This window comes from Arachis ipaensis, chromosome B02, assembly GCF_000816755.2.
Source record: "Arachis ipaensis cultivar K30076 chromosome B02, Araip1.1, whole genome shotgun sequence".
NCBI classification, from domain to species: Eukaryota; Viridiplantae; Streptophyta; class Magnoliopsida; order Fabales; family Fabaceae; genus Arachis; species Arachis ipaensis.
The window spans coordinates 82331366-82351310 of NC_029786.2; the positions used below are offsets into that span (position 1 = coordinate 82331366).

Here is a 19945-nt window from a genome sequence, read left to right on the forward strand (position 1 = left end):
AAGATAAAAATATAATTTTTTTTGTTAATATTTTTTTATTATATTTCTATATAGCATATTAAGTTAATTTTAATGTCAAGAAAATATACAATCATCAATCATGAACCAAATTTATAATAACTATGTATTCAATTCAATAAAATTGAAAATGCATTTCACTTATGTGTGTGTGAGAGAATAGCTTAAAACATTTTTTAAAATTATAGTAAATAATTATTGATCGTCATGAATACTACTAAGTACTTTTTATGGGTACTAAAATCATATTTTAAATGATCATAGAAAATTCTCATTTTCCTTGTACCGTAGGTATGCGATTTTTTTTTGTTTTTATGACATTTCATTTACTTGTTTTAGTTATTTCTTAGCTACTTTTATTAATTTTATTTTGTTGCATTTCTTTTCAATTGTTAGTTTATTACATAACCCCTACAAATTTTGAAATAGCATTGAATGCTAAGGTTTTTATAATCTTTCTTTAAGCTTTTGTTAACATTTTTATATTTCACGTAGGTTGCATTTCCTAATTTGGACACTTTGAAGTTGAGCTCACTCAATTTGAGCAAAATTTGGAAGGATAATCGACACTCTTTTTACAAATTGAGAAATTTGATTGTTGAAAATTGTGATGGTCCAAAGTATTTGTTCTCATCTACTATGGTGGAGAGTTTTTCCAACCTCATAAAGCTTGAAATAAGTGAATGCCATCTAATGGAGGAGATAATAGATCCGGTAGACAGGGACAACAATATTATCACGCTAGAAGAGGTATGATAACTAAATGGTAACTATTGTTTTGGAAAAAAAAAGAATAGGACTTTTGTTCCAATACTATGTATCAAATAGACATCGTATATTTTTTCACTGGTAACTTCTGTTATTGCTTATTCTTTGTTAATAGTATAATGATAGAAGTTATGTATGGTTTTTAAATTTTTGAATGATAGGTTCGATTCTCCAAATTGCAAACAATTATCTTAAAGGACATGAAGAGTTTGAAGAAGATATGGTACAAAGAATTTTCTAAAGTGAAGACATTACAAGTCAACAATTGTGAGAAAATTAGAGTAATTTTTCCTTCTTCGATGCAGAAAGCATATAATGATCTAGAGGCATTAATGGTAATCGATTGTGTTTCAGTAGAAGAGATATTTCAACTGAGTTCTGATGAAAATTGTAATACAGAACGAACACAACTTAAAAAAATTACTCTAAAAAAATTGCCAAAGCTAAAACAAATATGGAGCAAGGATCTTGAAGGAGCTCTTTGCTTTTGCAATCTAGAGGAAATATATGTAGAGAACTGCGAAAACTTGGAATTTGTATTTCCATGTTCAGTAGCCACAAGTTGCTCGCATCTTAAAGAACTTTCAATTAAATGGTGTGGAAACATGAAGCAAATTGTTGCATTGAAGGATGAACCGACGGTCTCAACTACTTCCTTTGAGTTTAACCATTTAAACACTTTGTTGCTTTGGAGGTTATATAATCTCAAAGGGTTCTATGCAGGAAATCACACATTAACATGTCCATCTTTGAGAAAATTAGATGTTACACTATGTGTGAAATTAAATTTGTACAGAACCCTTTCTACAAGTGGCCATCAAAAGCTTCCTGATCAAGCATACATTGTTTCAACGGAGCAACAGTTGGTAGCTGAACAGGTATACTTTTTTTATATTACTACATATATCAATTTGCATGAAAGTCCAATGCATATAAACATGGTTCTGTTTTTAATTTATAATTTTTTTTAAAGATTCATTATTACATTGTACATTGAAAAATTGCATTGGTACCGTTATGTCTAAGAACACATAATTTTTCTCCTTTCCAAAATAGCATTCTCAAGCATTGGTATATATGTACGAAAGTTAAGTTACAAAATGTTACAAGAAAAATGTTCGAAATTAAATTCTTTATATATGCAATTAATTATTTGAATAGTTCGTTGGTAATTATTGGTATAGAATTGAGGAAATAAAGTATTTTGGCACAATTCCAAATTTTAAAAACGAAATTGCTTTAAAAAAAAAAGAATTCTAGAAACGAAATGGAAATTATAGTAGCAAATTTGAAGTCTACGATGTGAATAAACACAGTAGATTTGTGCTCTTTATTCTCTTCTTTCGTTTTTTTTTTTTAATGTTGTCTATTCTTTTTTACAAATTACGAGACAGACTAACATTTTAAGATTACTAATTACTACGAATTAATAAACGCTAGATTTGCTTTCTTTATTATTTTTTTGAAGGACATCGAAAAGGGAGTGGATCCTTTCCATTGAAAAAAAATTGGATGGTGTCCAGTGTAGGATTTCACCCTTCATTGTTTTCTCTCTCCTATTTAATTTTAGTCCCACTTATAAAATTAAAGGTGAAAGATCATACTTTATTCTCTGAAGTGTTAAAAAAAAGGAGAGGATCTATTTCCCATTGAAAATAGTATCTTATTGTAAATGTAAATTCTGTTTTGTATATGTTCAAGGTAATTCCTAATTTGGAACACTTGAGAATAGACGAAAAGGATGCTAGCAAGATATTTCAATCCCAAAATATAGGTCCTTTCTTCAACAAAATATCATCTCTTAGTCTGTGTATGTATGAGGACGAAGGTTCTACTTTTCCCAATCAGGTTTTGCAGAATATATGCAGTTTGAAATCGCTAGGCGTTGAGTGGAGTTCCTTTAAGAAGATATTTCAAGATAAAAGACTTGGAGAGAAAAAGAATTGTGCAAAACTCCAACGGTTAACACTGCATCAATTACCAAATCTTCAACATATATGTGAAGAAGGACTGCAAATTGACCCAGTTCTTGAGCTTCTTGAATCGTTATGTGTTGATGGATGTTCAAGTTTGAAAAACCTGGTTCCTTCCTCTGTTAGCTTTTGCTATTTGACCTATCTTGAGGTAGTAAATTGTAATAGTATGATAAACTTACTTTCACCTCCTACAGCAAGAAGTCTAACCCAGCTCATAGTAATGAAGGTAATACAATGTGATTCACTTGAGGAAATAATATCCAAAGAGGGTGAAGAGATGACAAATGACATCATATTTTTCTGTTTGGAAACTTTGGTGTTGGATTGTTTACCAGGACTCGGTAGGTTTTGCTCGCAAAAGTGCTTTCTAAGGTTCCCATTGTTGCATGAGGTACTAGTTAGAGAATGTGCTCGCATGATGTACTTCTCTGAGGGGAACACGACAAGCACACCAATGCTTCAAAAAGTACAAACATCAGAGAATAGTAAAGAATTTTCTTGGAAAGGAAATTTGAATGGCACCATAAAAAACATGTTTGAAGATAAGGTATGCTTTATTTTACTAATTGAATTTAATTTGCTTCTTTTTCTAGATTGGATGCAAAATGGCTAAGTTTGTTGTATAATATCTGTGGCTTTAAATAAGAAACCAGAACTGAAGGCTACCTATTATATTATTTACCCCATTTTTTGCCAAAATGAAAGGGAAAAAAGACAGAATAAAGTCAGGGGCATAAATCCTTGTTCTAAATCGCATTAACATGTCTGGAAAAAAAATATATTAACATTGAATTTTAAAGGGGACCTTTTTTTCTCTTTTACACGAATATTAAAAATTTATTTTTTAATGATATAAATTATTAGAAGATGATGTATTCGATGCTCACATTTTTTTACATGAACATATTGAAATTATATAAATAAGAATAAGAATAATGGTCATTATTTATGTTCTTGTTCTCGTCATTTCCAACCATCTAAACAAAAGGTCAAAAGTATAACTTGATTAAACTTGAAAATACATAATAGTTTGGCCATTTTGAATTTGCATTCTTAGTGTGGCATGTCGTGTGTTTGTATTTTCTATTTGATATTCTTTTTAAAAAATATAGCTTAATAATTAAAAAAAGAGAATAGTATCATCAAATACAAGTAGTGTTTGCTTACACAATTATAAATTTACAAACTCTACTGAATGTACACAGGTACGTAGTTTCAAGGATTTAAATCTATCAAAATATCCTGAGCTAAAAGAGTTATGGTATGGTCAACTTCGGAGCAATATATTCAACAATTTGAAGAAGTTAGTGGTTCACAATTGTGAGTTTTTAACCGATGTGCTCTTTTATCCAAATTTAATAGATGCGCTTGTGAATTTGGAAGAACTAGATGTAAGAGACTGTAATTCTTTAATGGCTGTGTTTGATATTGTGAAAGAAACATTTGCGGAAGAAATTGTGGTAAAGAAATGTTCTCTTTTGAAAAAGTTAATTCTTTGCAGTCTTCCAAATTTGAAGCATATTTGGAAGGAAGATCCCAACACAACTTTGAGCTTTCAGAATCTATGTCAAGTCTCTGTTATGGATTGTCCAAGCTTAAAAAGTCTCTTTCCACTCTCTGTAGCTATTGATATGGCCCAACTTGAAGGCCTTGTAGTATCAAGATGTGGGATTGAGGAGATAGTTGATAATAAAAGACAGACAAGGGAGATGATTAAATTTGTGTTTCCTCATTTAAGGACCTTGTGGCTACAAAAGTTGCTTAAACTGAGGACATTCTTTTCTAGCATCTATTCTATTCAATGTAAATCTTTGATAGATTTGTTTGTGGTCAACTGTCCAAAATTGACGCTATTTCAGACAACATATCTCAGTTGCCAAGAGCGAGCTTCGGATGATAAAATTTCTATCCCAATGCATCAACCTCTTTTCCCAGTTGAAGAGGTATGGACAGTTAATATTTCATCTTAGATTCTGTTTTTTTACATGTTGAAATTTTTTTCTTAAAATCAGTATTAATTTTTTTAAAAAGAGTAAAGTATCGTTTTTGTTCCAATGTTTGGGGTAAATCCTATTTGTGCTCCTAACGTTTAAATCGTCCTATCTGTATCCCTAAAGTTTGTAAAAGTGATTTAATGTTATCCTGTCGTCAATTACACATCATGAGCGCTTTAGTTTGAGTTTTAAAAACCTCTTTTTGAAGTTAGAATATAAATATTTGGATAGAATCGATGATCTACTCCGAAAAATAGCTCATCAAATGTTGAAACTAATTCCTACAACATTTACATAATTCACTTTTCTAAAGACATAATTGAATCTAAACATAAATAGTGGGTATAATATTAAAATCGACCACATCCAAATGAGACCTAATTGAGAATGAATACATCTAAGTGAGAATAATTGAAAAATATAATCTGATTTGTTAGTATAATTAATAGTAGGATAACATTGAATCACTTTTGTAAATGTTAAGGATACAAATAGGACGATTTAAACGTTAAGGATACAAATAGGACTTACTCCAAACATTGGGACAAAAACGATACTTTACTCTTTTCTCGTTTATAGAACAATATTTTCAAATTGATGATTGGGAATATCTTTTATTTTTATTTTTATCTAGCACACTCTATACATGCTAAATAGCTTTTGTTACCAAGTCCATGAAGATAAAATCTAAATTTCCTAAGTTATTTTAGGCTAAATTAATTTGTTAGTCTTTATATTTTTTTCATATTTATAATTAGGTTTCTATACTTTAATAGTTTTTAACATAGTTGTCAAAACCGAACCGGTAATCGAACCGATCAGGTTACTGATTTACTGGTTTATTGGTTCAACCGATAAATTACTGGTTCAACCGGTAAAACTGCTCTCACATAAATAAAAAATATAAAATAGTCTAAAACTTAAAATTAAAATTTGAAATACATATTTTTACTAACATTTTAAAAACAGTTAAGTCAAATTTTATAAATAACTAATACAAATATAAACATATAATTAGTTCATACTACTATATAGTATCTTAATTAGATACAATAAGAATAACAATCTATGAATTATATCCAAAGAATAATTTCAAAGTCTAAATATTTTTATATAATTAAATAATTATATAAATGTTTTTTTTTCAGAATAGGTAATTTTTATTTTATTTTTTTATTCATTATCATTTTTTATTTTAAAATTAATTAATTTGTACTTCAATTAAAAAATGAGTTAAGTATTTCCATGTTTATATATATATATATATATATATATATATATGTATTAGTTAGAAAGAATTGATATATATATTTTAAAAAGCATTTAAAACGCCAAAGAAATGGGTTAGTCTAGTGGTTGTTAACTTGGTCTTCATTCCAGAAGAGCTAAGTTCGACTCCTATTGTTTGCAATGCATTTTTTCTAATTTCACACCTGCATGCTAACGTCAGCATGACGTCATCGGCACGCAAGTTGACCATTGACCACGTTGTTGACCGGACCGGTTCGATTCTGAACCGTGTCAGTTTTGACCGATTTGATCGGTTCGTACCGATTTTGACCGGTTCATTTTCTTAAGCGATTAGAATACTAAACCGGACCAATATAAGGTCCGGTTCGCCGGTTTTACGGTCGAACCGGTCGGTCCGGTCCGATTTTTACAACTATGGTTTTTAATTAGGTTTTTAGATTAATTTTAAATTTGTAATTAGATTTTTATTTTCTTTTTGGGTTCCTCGCTCGATATTCGGGGCTTCATTCCGATGCTTAAGCGAATCCAAGTCACTTGTGACGTGGATCAACTCCTGTTGGTGTGTAATTAGTTTCTTATTAATAATAAACGTTACAAAAAAATATTTTTAAACATTTCACATTATATTAATAAATATGTCTCAGCATAATCTGGAAGTTAAATATTTTTAGAATAGTAAAGACCTAATTACAAATTTAAAAATTGGTATAGAAACCAATTAAAATTAAAACTTTTAAAGTATAAGGAGTTAATTACAAATTCAATAAATTTATAAAGTCTAACAAAATAATTTAACCATTAATCTATACATTAATTCGAATAACATGTGTATAAAAATGTACAAATATATTATTAGGTATGGTAGAAACTAAAAATAATTAAAAATCTAATTATGCATAGTAATGTAAATGTTATGTAACATTAAAGAAAATAAAATGGTTTAACTCGAATTCTAGTAATCATTTTTTACATCTTTTATTTGGTGAGCATGTAATGTTTCATATCTGACTTTTTGTTCTCTCTTTCCTAATATCCCATTAAAACTACCCCTTTTTTCTTTCTGTGTTGTGCTACTAGGAGTGAATTCTGAATTCTCCAGAAATACCCCTACTATGTGTTATATACGGTTATGGATTTTTAATTTTTTTTTATAAAACATCAGTGATATTTTATCTTTATATAATTAAAAAAAAGTTTTATAATATATAAAAAGTTGGGCCTTAAAGCTAATGCTCAACATAAATAGCTTTATGCAATAAAAGAAATTATACGAAATACATTAAGAATGTAATTTCAATGTATCATTAGTATAAACGAGTTTTACATTTACATTAGACAATTACTTGTTAGTTTTTATAACTATTAGGGGAATAATCATCCACAAGAAAATATATTATTAAAGGATTCTGTAAAATGATTTACACGATAAATACATCAAAATAAATTCAAATATTCATTATTATAGATTTAGTTACATGTAATCCATTGAAATGCATTCGTGTCAAATAATTAAATGTCATTTATTATTCGGTATTATTTTTGCTTACCTTTACACACGTGACACGTCTTTTTTAAGAATATTTTATGTAATTTGTAGTTTTTATGGTTTACAATTTCTAATACCGAAAATCCGAAATTATTTTGTCATATGTATAGTATATTATTGAAATATGACATTTTTTTTTGTTTTTTGCATTGATGCATATAGAAGCATTGTATATGATAATAGTGAAATAGTGTGAAAAAGATAAATATACCTAAGTGAGAAAATTAAATGGTCAAATTATACTATTTCATGTTAGATAATTAGAGATGTTTTTATTTTTTGTTGTTTAAATTTATATTCGCAAGATAATTAATGGAATATAGATTTCTTTAAGTAGAGTATTAAGGGATCAGCAAGTTCCAAATTTTAATAAAAGTGCTAGCCCTTAAACTTTCTCTTCCCTAAACTTTCTCTTCTATATATTTCTAATCATATTTGGGTGATAACTTGTATTGCTTTTTTGTTTAACAGGTACTTCCAAACTTGTATACTTTGGCAGTGAACAATAATGATGTTGAGGTTATATTGCAAAGCATGTATTCACAACACCAATACGACAAACTTGAACTTCTTAGGGTGATCCAATTTGAAACAGAAGGCACCACATTCCCATATTGGTTTTTGGAAAATACGCAGAATTTGGAGACACTAATTGTAGAATGGAGTTCTTTTGTAGAAATATTTCATGATCAAAGCATTGCTAGTGAGGAGGGACAAGTCACAATTAGCACACGGCTAAGGAACCTTACTCTAAATGAGCTACATGACCTTGGTCATATATGTAAAGAAGGATTTGAAATTGACCCTGTTCTCCAACATCTTGAACAGATAGATGTTGCTCAGTGTTCTACTTTGGTAAACTTGGTGCCTTCCTCTGTTACCTTTACTTGCTTGACACATTTGGAGGTAGTAAACTGCAATGGAATGATCAATTTGATAACATGCTCAACAGCAAAGAGTCTTGTCAAGCTCACAACAATGAAAATTGAATCATGCAATTTACTACAAGATATAGTGAATGCAAATGAAAATGAGGAAGACAAAGAAATTGCATTCTCCAGCTTAGAGACACTAGAACTTGTGTCTTTACCAAGGTTGCGTAGGTTTTGCTCATGCAAATGCTCCCTTCTATTTCCGCTGTTGGAGAATGTATTTGTGGAAGGATGCCATCGAATGGAAGTTTTCTCTATAGGAGACACAAGCACACCAAATCTTCAAAAAGTTCAAATAGAAGATTTGAATGGAACAATAAACAAAATGTTTGAGGATAAGGTTTGTCTTAATTAAATTTCTGCTATATCTATCATTGACAATGATAAGGAGAAATTATAGCAACAAAATCCACACACATACATGCTTAAAAGTTGTTTGACAATACTTTTTCTTGTAACTATGTTTTTTCTTTTTAATTTTCTATCTGCTGATATTTAAATTTTATTGAACAGGTATCATTTTGTATATCCAAACATTTGACCCTGTCTGATTATCCAGAGTTGAGAGATTTTTGGTATGTCAAAGAATATCATAATTTATTTAGCAATTTAAAATCTCTAGTGGTGCAAAAATGTGACTTTTTATCAACTGTTCTTTTTACGTCAAACACATTACAAGTTCTTCATGAATTAGAAGAACTGGAAGTAAGGAATTGTGATTCATTAGTAACACTGTTTGATGTGAAAGAAATGAAGTCTAATGGAGCAATGGTGAAACAAGCTAGCAAATTGAAAAAATTAAGCTTGTCTAGCTTACTGAAGTTAAGGCACATATGGAATGCAGACCCTTGCGAAATTGTGAGTTTTGAAAACTTGTGCACAGTGGATGTTGTTGAGTGCAAAAGTCTCTTGTATTTATTTCCACTCTCAGTATGCCTTGATCTCCCATATATTGAAAAGTTGAATATAGAGTCTTGTGGAGTTGAAGAAATTGTTTCAGTGGAGAAAGAATCAACTGAAATCAACTTTACCTTTCCTCACTTGAGTTACTTGAAATTTTTTCAACTGGAAAAACTCAAGAGTTTCTATATGGGAAGATTTACTTTAGAGTGCCCTTCATTAAAGACATTAAATGTATATCGCTGTGAGGCGCTACAAATGTTTACTTTCAACCATTCAGTTCTCCAACAGCCTCATCAGATAGAAGAAATTCATGATGCGCTTATTCCTCAAGCACTCTTTTCTATTGAAAAGGTAATGTCTCGTCTTAGTTACATTGTAGATACTATGTTTTATTATGTTATTTTGTATGTACGTTTCATCTGCATTAATTAAAACCAAATAAAACAAAAGAACTATACTTAAAAAAAAGACTAGGACAATAAATGATTTTTTTTTAACTGAATTTTTTACTTTAAATATGATTTTTTTTTTTTTTTGGCTTTGGATGTTTGGTATTTCAGCTAAGCCGCAACTTATTGGAAGAATTGGCACTAAATGGCAAGGATGCATTGATGATAATCAATGGCCACATGGAAGAAGCTAAATTTCCAAAAGTGAAGGTTCTTCGCATGCAATGCCTTTGTGACACACAACTTACTTGTTGGAATGATTTACCTGAAATATTTCCCAATGTAGTGGGTCTTCAAGTAAGACAAAGTTCTATGCAAACATTGTTTCCCGTTGAAGGAACTGCTCATTGCAGTACAAGAATTGCTCAGCAAGTGACGTCATTGGTGCTTTTTGAAATGGAACATCTCAAACATATTTGGCACGAAGAATCTCTATCTGATCAACCTGTCCCTCAAAATCTTGAGATTTTAACTGTTCACACTTGTCCTAATATGGTAAGCGTGGTGTCATCTTCAGTGTTATTCCAAAGTTTGAAAGAGTTGCATGTTGAAAACTGCAAAGGGATGACTCATTTGATAACATCCTTGCTTGCTAAAAGGCTAATGCAACTAGAAATGCTGACAATAAAAAATTGTGAGATGATAAAGGATGTTGTGAATGTTGATGATGAAGAAGAAGAAGCAGAGGAAGATATCATATTTGAGAACTTGCAATACTTAGAACTCTTTGCTCTGATTAGTTTGAGAAGTTTTTGCTATGGGAAACATACACTCGTATTCCCATCTTTGACTCAGTTCATTGTCAAAGGATGCCCTCAAATGGGGATTTTCTCACCAGGATCCATTGTAGCACCAATTTTGAGGGGAGTTGAAGTGGAAAATAAAAGAAAACGATGGAAAGGTGATCTTAATACTACTATTGAACAATTATTCAAAGATAATCAGGTATGCAATAAATTCTAAAGCTATACCATTAAATTTATTTATCTTTGGTTATAAATTTTAAAAATTGTTGGCAAGTGTGTGATATGTAGTTAATGGATGATAAAATATGCCAATTCTATACCGACCCTTAAATTTTTATTTTATTTCTTTTGCTTTACATTAATTAAGTGATAAATAGGAAGAAGGCTACGATGGGAGTAGATTCTTTCCAATGAAAAAAAAAATTGAATAGTGTCAATTGTGATTTTTTACCTTTCATTGTTCTTTCTTTTATATTTAATTTTGGTCTCACTTATAAGGTTAATGGTGAGAAATTACATTTCATTTCTTTAAGTGTTAAAAAAATTAGAGAAAATCTATTTCCGGCTACTGATCTGGTTGATGATTAATAATATATGGAGCATAGTCTTGATTACAAAATTCATTAATTGTAATTTGTTAATCGCATAGATAATGTCATCGAAATTTTGTAAAATTCTCATTCTTTTGTTCTAACTGTATAATCAGGGGCGAAGCCAATTATAATTTTTGTTAATAAAAAATTATTTTTTATAAAGATAGTCCCTAAATTATATTACACAGCTCTTTTTTTAGGAAATAAAAATTAGTTTTTTTTTTCAAATTATAAATACAATTCATTAATAATTTAGTGTAAGTCCATAAAAAAAAAGTTCAAATATCTTTGTATTGTATTAAAAAAAATTGAAGATTTTTGATGACCTTGAAAGGGGTTAAATCTATGACCTTTTTTAAAATTTGATTAATAAAGTCTCAAACTAAAATTTTTAACTTAGCTTCTGTTTGGTCTGCATATATGATTATGCAGGAGATAAATTCATTTTGTCTTATAAATTGTGAAATACAGAATAGAAAAAGAATAGAAGAAGAAGATACAGCAATATATTCTAGTTCAGTTGCCTAATGCAATGCAACCTATATCTAGTTTCCACCACAACGTTAGTGAAAATTTCACTATCTTTTCAAATATTACAAACACCAATTTCCTAGGACTCAACATAATCCTATCTGAAATACACAAGTTTTAACATAAACTTGACTTACCTTTGTAACTACCTAGACTCAACACATTAAGTGCTTATCCAACTTAGTAAGGGATATTTTTTAGGTACATGACACAAAACAAAAATATAACTAAAAGAAATCTAAAATCACTTTTGGCTTTTCTCTCCAAGTATTTCTCTCAACCTTTTCTCTCAATTTGTTTTTTCTCAATGCCTCTCTTTCTTGCCTTTTAACTTCTGAATGAATACAAAAAAAGATATCACATTGAAAAAGAAATACAAATAGTAAATAATGAAGAAAATGATGATTCACAACCTTAACTCTATGTGCTAAACCCAATTTCTGAACTTAAAATATTGTTCTTCATCTTGGTGGAGTGCTTCCCTTAGTGTAGGTGCAATACTTCTAAGATTTCAAACTCTATTTGTGAGATTTCTTTTTTCTCTCTCATTCAGGTTTTCTCTCATTGAACTCAAAATGAAAAACTAATTTTTTTTTTCTTATCCTTTGCATACTAAAGGAGAATTTCTTCAACAATCTTCACTTAAACTCAAATAAGGAAAGATTTTTCTGATGTAGCCTTTAGATGTGATATTTGCTTTAGAATTTTAGCTTTTTTGACTTTCTTCTTTTTAGCTTGAAAATGGTAACCCCACTTTTTTATTTTTGAACCCTAATTAGATTTTTTCTTTCTTGCTTTCTTTTTGAATTTTACGTGGGTGAGAGAAAAGAGAGAAAAGAGAATTTGGTTCAATAGCTTATGTTTAGATTTAGATGCAAATAGAGTTGCATTTTTTAGTTAGCACCCCTTTAAATAAGTGAATGGACTTGGATCATTAATTGGACTTTAAACTTGTTTTTAAGCTAGCCATGATTTTTTTCTTCTTGCTTATTTTGGCTTGATGTTTGCTTTTGTTTGTGATAGAAAATTGTTAGTGTAAGTAATAAATATTCCTATGAGATATGAGTGTATATAAGCCTCAAGTTTGTTGTTGGGTTATTTTATTTTATATTAATTTTCTGCACAATTAAGCAAACTAATCATACACTTAAAAAATTATTTGACCATTCGAATTATGACATTTCCTAAATAATTAGTCTAGCTACTTCCGCTACTGTGTATAATATACATATTTAAATTTAATACAGTTAAACTAGTTTGATTTTTCTTTTGGTATACATCTTTCATTTAGTATTCTCTTATTTAATAAGTTCGTATATGCTTTAAATAAAAAACGGTAGTTAAACCGATAAAAATCAGCGATAGAGTTACATATTAAGAGCATATATTTTGATTTTATTATTTTTTGTGAACAGGAAGTCTCACAATTTAATGAGGATTAAGGTCATTCGAAAAGTCAGCCTACTCTATTTGCACGCGATATGCATGGGTGTAAGTCTTTCTTTCTTTGAATCACAACTTAGAAAAAGTAAGGAGAAGAATGTATGTTTTGAATAATTTAAATAATAGATTAAAAAAAAGTTAATTTTAATTTTAAAATTTAAATTTTAAATTAATTAAATTTATTTATATTTAATTAACTTAAAATATAATCTATTATTCACATTGTTCATAATTTTTATTGTTTATCCAGTTGATGAATTGCACAATTTATTGAGAATTTTCCAGTTCATTATTAGTAAATTCTTTTAAATATACAGCATTTGGTTTTCAAATACTTGGTTATTTGTAATGGATTTTTTTTCTCACCCTTTAATTTTATAAGTAGAATCGAAAGCTATATCTAGACAGCACAACTTACAAATATATTTAATACTTTACTGGATATACAAGAGTAGCCATCATAACATTTAGGAGTATTATGGAAGTCTCTCTATTATTATCTGATAGGTATTATTGTTGGCTATATTCATTTATAGTTTTATACGTAAGGAGACATACACAAAGTTGTTAAAAAAAACAAAGTAGATTACTTTCGATGGTCATTACATTTTTAAAAGGTACTCAAATTTGTTTATGGTCAAATAGTGGTAAAAAAAAGTTCTTGACAATAATACTTTTTTATCAATATCTGGTAACTATTGAAGAAAAAATCATTGTTGAATGTTGATAAAAGTATTGTCAAAAAAAAATTTCTTTTATGATTTATAGCTATCAAAAATACTTTTGAATTTTTTTTCTCTTGCAATTATTAAATCAAGTATATACCGATTAATAAGAATATTAAACACTTTTTTAGATACTTGCTGACTGTAAAAAAAAAAGTCATAATTAATATAGTGTTTGTTAATTAATAATACATGAAAATACTAAATCTATTGTTTAGTATTGTTATCTTTTTTTATGTGCCTACTAATGCTCTCTCTCCCTTAGACCCTCGATATCCAATCAGCAATTCAGCATCAATCTATCTATGTGTCACTCCTTGCATTGGCTTGATGTTTCCATGAAGACCACCAAACAGTACTGCAGTTTCAAATTTTGAAATATTGGAATTAGAGACTTAGTTACAACTCTACTCTTAATACACAATATTAAGTATTAAACATCTGAAAATTAGTGAATAATAAATTCATGATATTACCTTATTTTTATAAGAATATGAATATCAAATTATAAACACCTAAGAATTGAATAAATATAACAACTTTTTAAGGTTAATTCAAGCATATCTTTTTACCAAAACTAAATAAATAATTTTTTTATCACAAATCCTACATGGACTTTTATTTACCAATTTATTTATTTGTTTCACAGATAAAGCGACATGTTACTCTAGTGAAAAGGCTTCTGTCTCAGTCTCACAGATACTCATTATCAGAGTTTTCTCCTACACTAGCATCTTCTTTGAATAATTAAAAAAGTGCAAAAATTATCGAGTAATTGTAATCAATTGAAGATTTTACAACTATTAGAAAACCCAAACCATAGCTATATGTATGTTAAAATCGTATGCATTACTTTTTTTTGTTTGTGCTCCGTTTTTAGTTATGCATGAAACACATAAGTTTCGACATTTTGGACTTAAATAATTACTTCTTAGTTGTTACTTATCCTAAGAGATTAACTGAACTATTGAAGCTATGATCAAGAGTTTAAATTAGTCTATATGTATGCTAACGGATCTTAAATTATGATTTATGAAGAGTGAAAAACATTTTGAAAATTGGCTTTATTTTTTAAATAAAAAATTTATTATTTACTAATTTAAACAAGAGTACAAAAATATACTATTTTGTGTATTTTTTTATGTTTTCACAGTTAAAAAAAATAAGAGACTGTATTTTCGCACATCTAAAATTTTTTCCACAAATGCAACCTCTAGAGTTTGAACTCTAGACCTTTAGTAATGGGGAGGGGGTGAAATGCCACTGAGCCAAGGCTCTTCGGCCTATTTTGTGTATTTAGTTGTGTTTTTGCGGTATAAAAAACAAAAATAGAAGAATGCATTTTTGCACTTGAAGTCCACAAAAATAAGGCAAAATTTTCACTTGCATTCCATGCCAACAAAAAATAAGAAAGAAAAATTTCCTATTTTTGAATATTGGGCCAGCAAAAACAGAGAAAAAAGTTTCTCCCCTTAGTCCTAACAACCCACTCATAATAATTTCTTTCACATTTTTATTCTCTCTCCCAACTCCCTCTGCATTCCCATTTTCTCTTAACTAATCCTGTTGTCTCTGTCTAGTTTGGGAAGTTTTTGCCATGGGAAACTTTCCATCTTTGAGATGATTTATTGTCAAAAGATGCCTTCAAATGGAGGTTTTTCTCAAGATTATCATCCATTATAGCACCATTTATCACTATATCAGAGGAGTTGAAGTGAAAAATCAATGAAAGTGGTGAAAATTAAAGGTGATCTTAACGCTATACTATCGAACAGGTATACGCATTATACTTAAAACCTAAACAGCTAATTGTTTTTCTATTTCATGTGCCTAGTTATTATCTTTAAGAGGTGGAGTAAGAAATTTGTTTTCCACATTGAAGTTAAATTAAAGTCCTTAACCTTGGTACAGTGAGCAATCTATATAGTTAAATGATCACAAAAATTATAGGTACCAATTCTGTATCATCAGCTCAGTCACTCTACCTAATCAAATTCCTACAGCTTTAGAATATATTGTTCTAGATCATGATTACAGACCACTTGTAATATTTTGACCTAGCATGGATATGAAGGGGCGTTGACTCAACTTATTATTATTAACATTTCTTTTCTTAAGAAAAACTTTGCATAGTTTTGTTACAAAGTTCATTCACTGTGATTTGTACATCACATAAGAATATTCAATATCATTGAAATTATGTTTCAAAAAAATAATTTCTTTTTTAGCTGATTTTATGATTTGCATTTGTATAAGGTCATAAGATTTTGTTTTTTACTTTTATTTAGATGTATGCTATTCTCGTTGACTTTTCTAGACTTTAAACTTTATATATGCTTTAAAGTAAGAGACTTGTTACACATACAAATCTTTTTGTCATACAAGTCTATACAAGTCAACCCAATCCTAATAAAAACAACTCTTAATTTAAAGAGCGTGTAAACACGCGCTTCCTCAACTTTGAATAGTGTGAAATGATAAACGATTCTTCTTCAACGTTTGTATTCTACGTTCTTCTTCCTGCTCTTTCTCCTTCTTCTTTGCATTCCTCCTCATTTTTCTTCGCATTCCTTCTTCGCGTTTTCATCTTCATCGTTGTTCTTTTTATTATTGTTATTGTTGCTGTGTTTTTTCCCCTCCTCTATCTATTGATTTTACAACATTATGTATTTTTTTTTATTTGTTCTCCCAAGAAGAATTATAAGAAAACGAAATAAGAAGATGAGAAAGAAGAAGTAGTAGAAGATGAGAATGAGGAAGAGGAAGAGTTTTGAATTATGCAGAACTTATCAATATAAAAATACACCCAAATATTTTCATGCTACACCCAAATTTGATGCAAATACAGAAAAATGTTTCCTCTAATGTTGCTTTTTTTTTTCTTCTTTTTTTTTTCTTATTTCTTTCTTTCTTTTAATTAAATGAATGTAAGTTCATCCTCTTTCAAATAATTTTGCAACATTATGTGTTTCTTCTTCTTTCTTGTTTGATTTTTTTGTTTTTATTCTTGTTAAGAGAGTAAAACAAGAAGAAACTTGAGAAGATAAAACAAAAAAAAAGATGGATAAAAAAAAAGAAGATAGTGATGATGATGATAAAAAAAAGAAGCAGTAGAAGATGAGGAGGAAGAAGAGGAAGAGTTTTGAATTATGCAGAACTTATCAGAATAAAAATACACTCAAATATCTTCGTGTTACACCCAAATTTGCTGCAAATACAGAAAAATGTTTCCTCTAATGATGCATTTTTTTCTTCTTCTTTTTTTTCTTATTTCTTTCTTTCTTTTAGTTAAATGAATGTAAGTTCATCCTCTTCCAAGTAATTTTGCAGCATTATGTGTTTCTTCTTCCTCTTTGTTTGATTTTTTTGTTTTTATTCTTGTTAAGAGAGTAAAACAAGAAGAAACTTGAAAAGGTAAAACAAAAAGAAAAAGTTAAATAAGAAAAAAAGCAGCAGAAGATGAGAAGAAGAAAGAGGAAGAGTTTTGAATTATGCAAAACTTATCAGAATAAAAATACACCCAAATATCTTCGTATTACACCTAAATTTCTTGCAAATTCAAAAAAAATGTTTCATCTAATGCTATATTTTTTTCTTCTGAATTGAACCACATCTCAACCACTTGATTGGATTCAAAATAATAATCAATTTCGTTCTGATTCAATTGACAATCTGAATTTGAATTGTTCATTATCTTCAACAACGAAATAAGTAATGATGGAGGAGAAAGAGAAAAATAAAGGAGGAGAAGAAATTCCAATAAAAAAAAGGAGGAAGAGGAGGAGGAGGAGGAGAAAGAGGTGGTGCTGATGATGATGATAATGAAGAAGAAGAACGTACAGTAACAAGAAGAAGAAGAAGAACGTGTAGTAACGATAGCGCGTGAATATAAATGACTTGCAAAGACTTGTGTGGAAAAAACGCCTATATGTGGAGAATAATTCTTAAAGAAAAAGGGTACACCAGAACCTGTGTTATTAATTATACATTACTATCTTATCAACGGGAAATCTTGCATTCTATTGAGAGATGTGACACTCTACCACACAGAATTTTACACCTAGGATGTAAAACAGAGGTGGCAAGGTGCTATGACCTCTAAAAATAAAACATATATATAATAGTTAAAAAGAATTTATATCTAGGAGCCTTTTGAAAGAAAGTTAATCAAAAGCATTAAATAGCAAAGCGCATCACTCTCGTAAGCAATAAACGTAAACTGGATAGGATAAGAGTAAAATAAAACATAAATACATAAAAGAATACAGCTTACAGAACCTGTTTCTCCAAATTCAACCTCTAAGAGGGATAAAACATAATATACATTTATAGTGGAGATATAAAGTATCTACATATATATATATATATATCAAAAACCAAAATAGAAACCCAAAAAAAACTAGAATCCTTCGCATCAGAACTTTCCAGAGTGCCTAAGCGAGGTGCCTCTCGTCCTGCATCTGAAAACCATAAAATACATATGGGATGAGAACCAGAGGTTCTCAGCATGGTAACAGTACCCACATAACTAACATATAAGGTCCTGGAAAAGTCAGAGACAATCCTAGAACTTTCGACAAAAAATTCAAACTTAAACTAACATTGAAAACCATAAACCGGGTGAGGTATCTAAGGATTCTAGATTTTATCTCAATTTCTAACTTAATCCCTAAGTTCATCGTCTTTTCTCCAATCCTTCAAGAACACTAATGCACAGACAAACAATGAATATAAAGAAAACACAAGTAGTTTACAGTTACAATAAACAGAACATATAGCAGTTAAGCATGAATATCAATTACGCAAACCCAAGAATGCAAAACCAAACAAGTCACTCAAATGCATATAATGCATGCCCTTCCTACTGGCCGTGAGCTCACGTGTTGGTTACTTTGCCAGAACTCGACACATCCAGTAGCTAACCCGGATATCGTCCTCTCAAAAATCGGTAGGCGGTACACCACCATGAACCCCACCATTGCGAGAGGTACACCACCACGAACCTCGCAAGATCTTCAATTGGAAAACAACACACACATGTGGGCGGTAAACTACCACGAACCCCACATAACATTTACTTTTAAAAACATGTGGGCGGTACACCGCCAAGAAACCCACATAACATTCTCTTTTGAAAACACGTGGACGGTACACCACCACGAACCTTACATACGTCTCGACACTGGGCAAGTGGTAAACCACCATGAACCTTGCCAGGTCAAAGCTCAAAACAATTTCATTTCCAAATTTATTATAAATCATTCATTCATATCCATTCATAATCATTCAAAATCATTCACCAAGGCCAGATTCATCATATACATATCACATTTATACACTTCTCATTTATAATTCACCACCTCTTGGACTTTCTTCATCTCCAAGTTACTACTCCTCCCTACCTTCTACTCACCACTTAACATATAACTGAGGTTTAGGGGCTAAAAGAGTGAAAATAGAGGTTTAGAGGTTCAAAATTACATTTTAAAACACAAAACTCACTTTGTTGAATTCAGGGGTCACGCGTACGCGTGGGCGTGTTTTTTCTGCTTGCGTATGCAAGCACCCTGCTCACGTACGCGAGATGCCCAACCCGAAAGGGTTGGTCACGTCGTGTGCAGTGGTCGCGTACGCAAGATATGCAGTGGCAAAAATGCTGAATGCTGTAGAATTTCAATTTTTTACATACTAAACTTCCGACGCACATAACTTTTTTGTTTTAAAATATTTTTCATCCGTTCTTCGAACGGTGTAAACTTCATGAACCCAATGTTGATATGAGACAAGTTTGAAAAATATTAGGGATTCGAAACCCGAGTTATAGTTCGCCGAAGTTCGGTCAAAAATTAACCTTTCACAAAAATTTCACAAGATTTCTAAACCTCAATTTTCACAACACTTCAATTCCATCCTTTTTAAAACTTACCCAACCACATCAAACCAAGTCCCAACATTATTCAATACACCAATTGCACTAATTTTATAAATATGGTCACTTCCACACAGTAATTCATTCCCAACAATAATATAATCCATATCAACAACTCACATATACAATATATATATATAT

General features: G+C 29.9%; 1 protein-coding gene across 2 annotated transcripts in view; it reads left to right on the forward strand.

Moving 5' to 3' along the window:
* LOC107627489 overlaps window positions 1-14724 on the forward strand; it is a 26138-nt gene extending 11414 nt beyond the window's left edge. The window contains exons 6-15 of one of the 2 annotated variants that reach the window (XR_002357674.1): window positions 514-768; window positions 948-1664; window positions 2488-3309; window positions 3968-4705; window positions 8025-8825; window positions 8999-9739; window positions 9949-10782; window positions 13123-13198; window positions 14141-14230; window positions 14525-14724. Coding sequence is in view for 1 of the 2 variants with exons in the window: in XM_021116049.1 (XP_020971708.1) it covers window positions 514-768; window positions 948-1664; window positions 2488-3309; window positions 3968-4705; window positions 8025-8825; window positions 8999-9739; window positions 9949-10782; window positions 13123-13149 (4935 nt within the window). In the remaining variant the exon portion in view is untranslated. The remainder of the gene's footprint in view (window positions 1-513; window positions 769-947; window positions 1665-2487; window positions 3310-3967; window positions 4706-8024; window positions 8826-8998; window positions 9740-9948; window positions 10783-13122; window positions 13199-14140; window positions 14231-14524) is intronic. The other variant, XM_021116049.1, reaches the window with a different exon arrangement.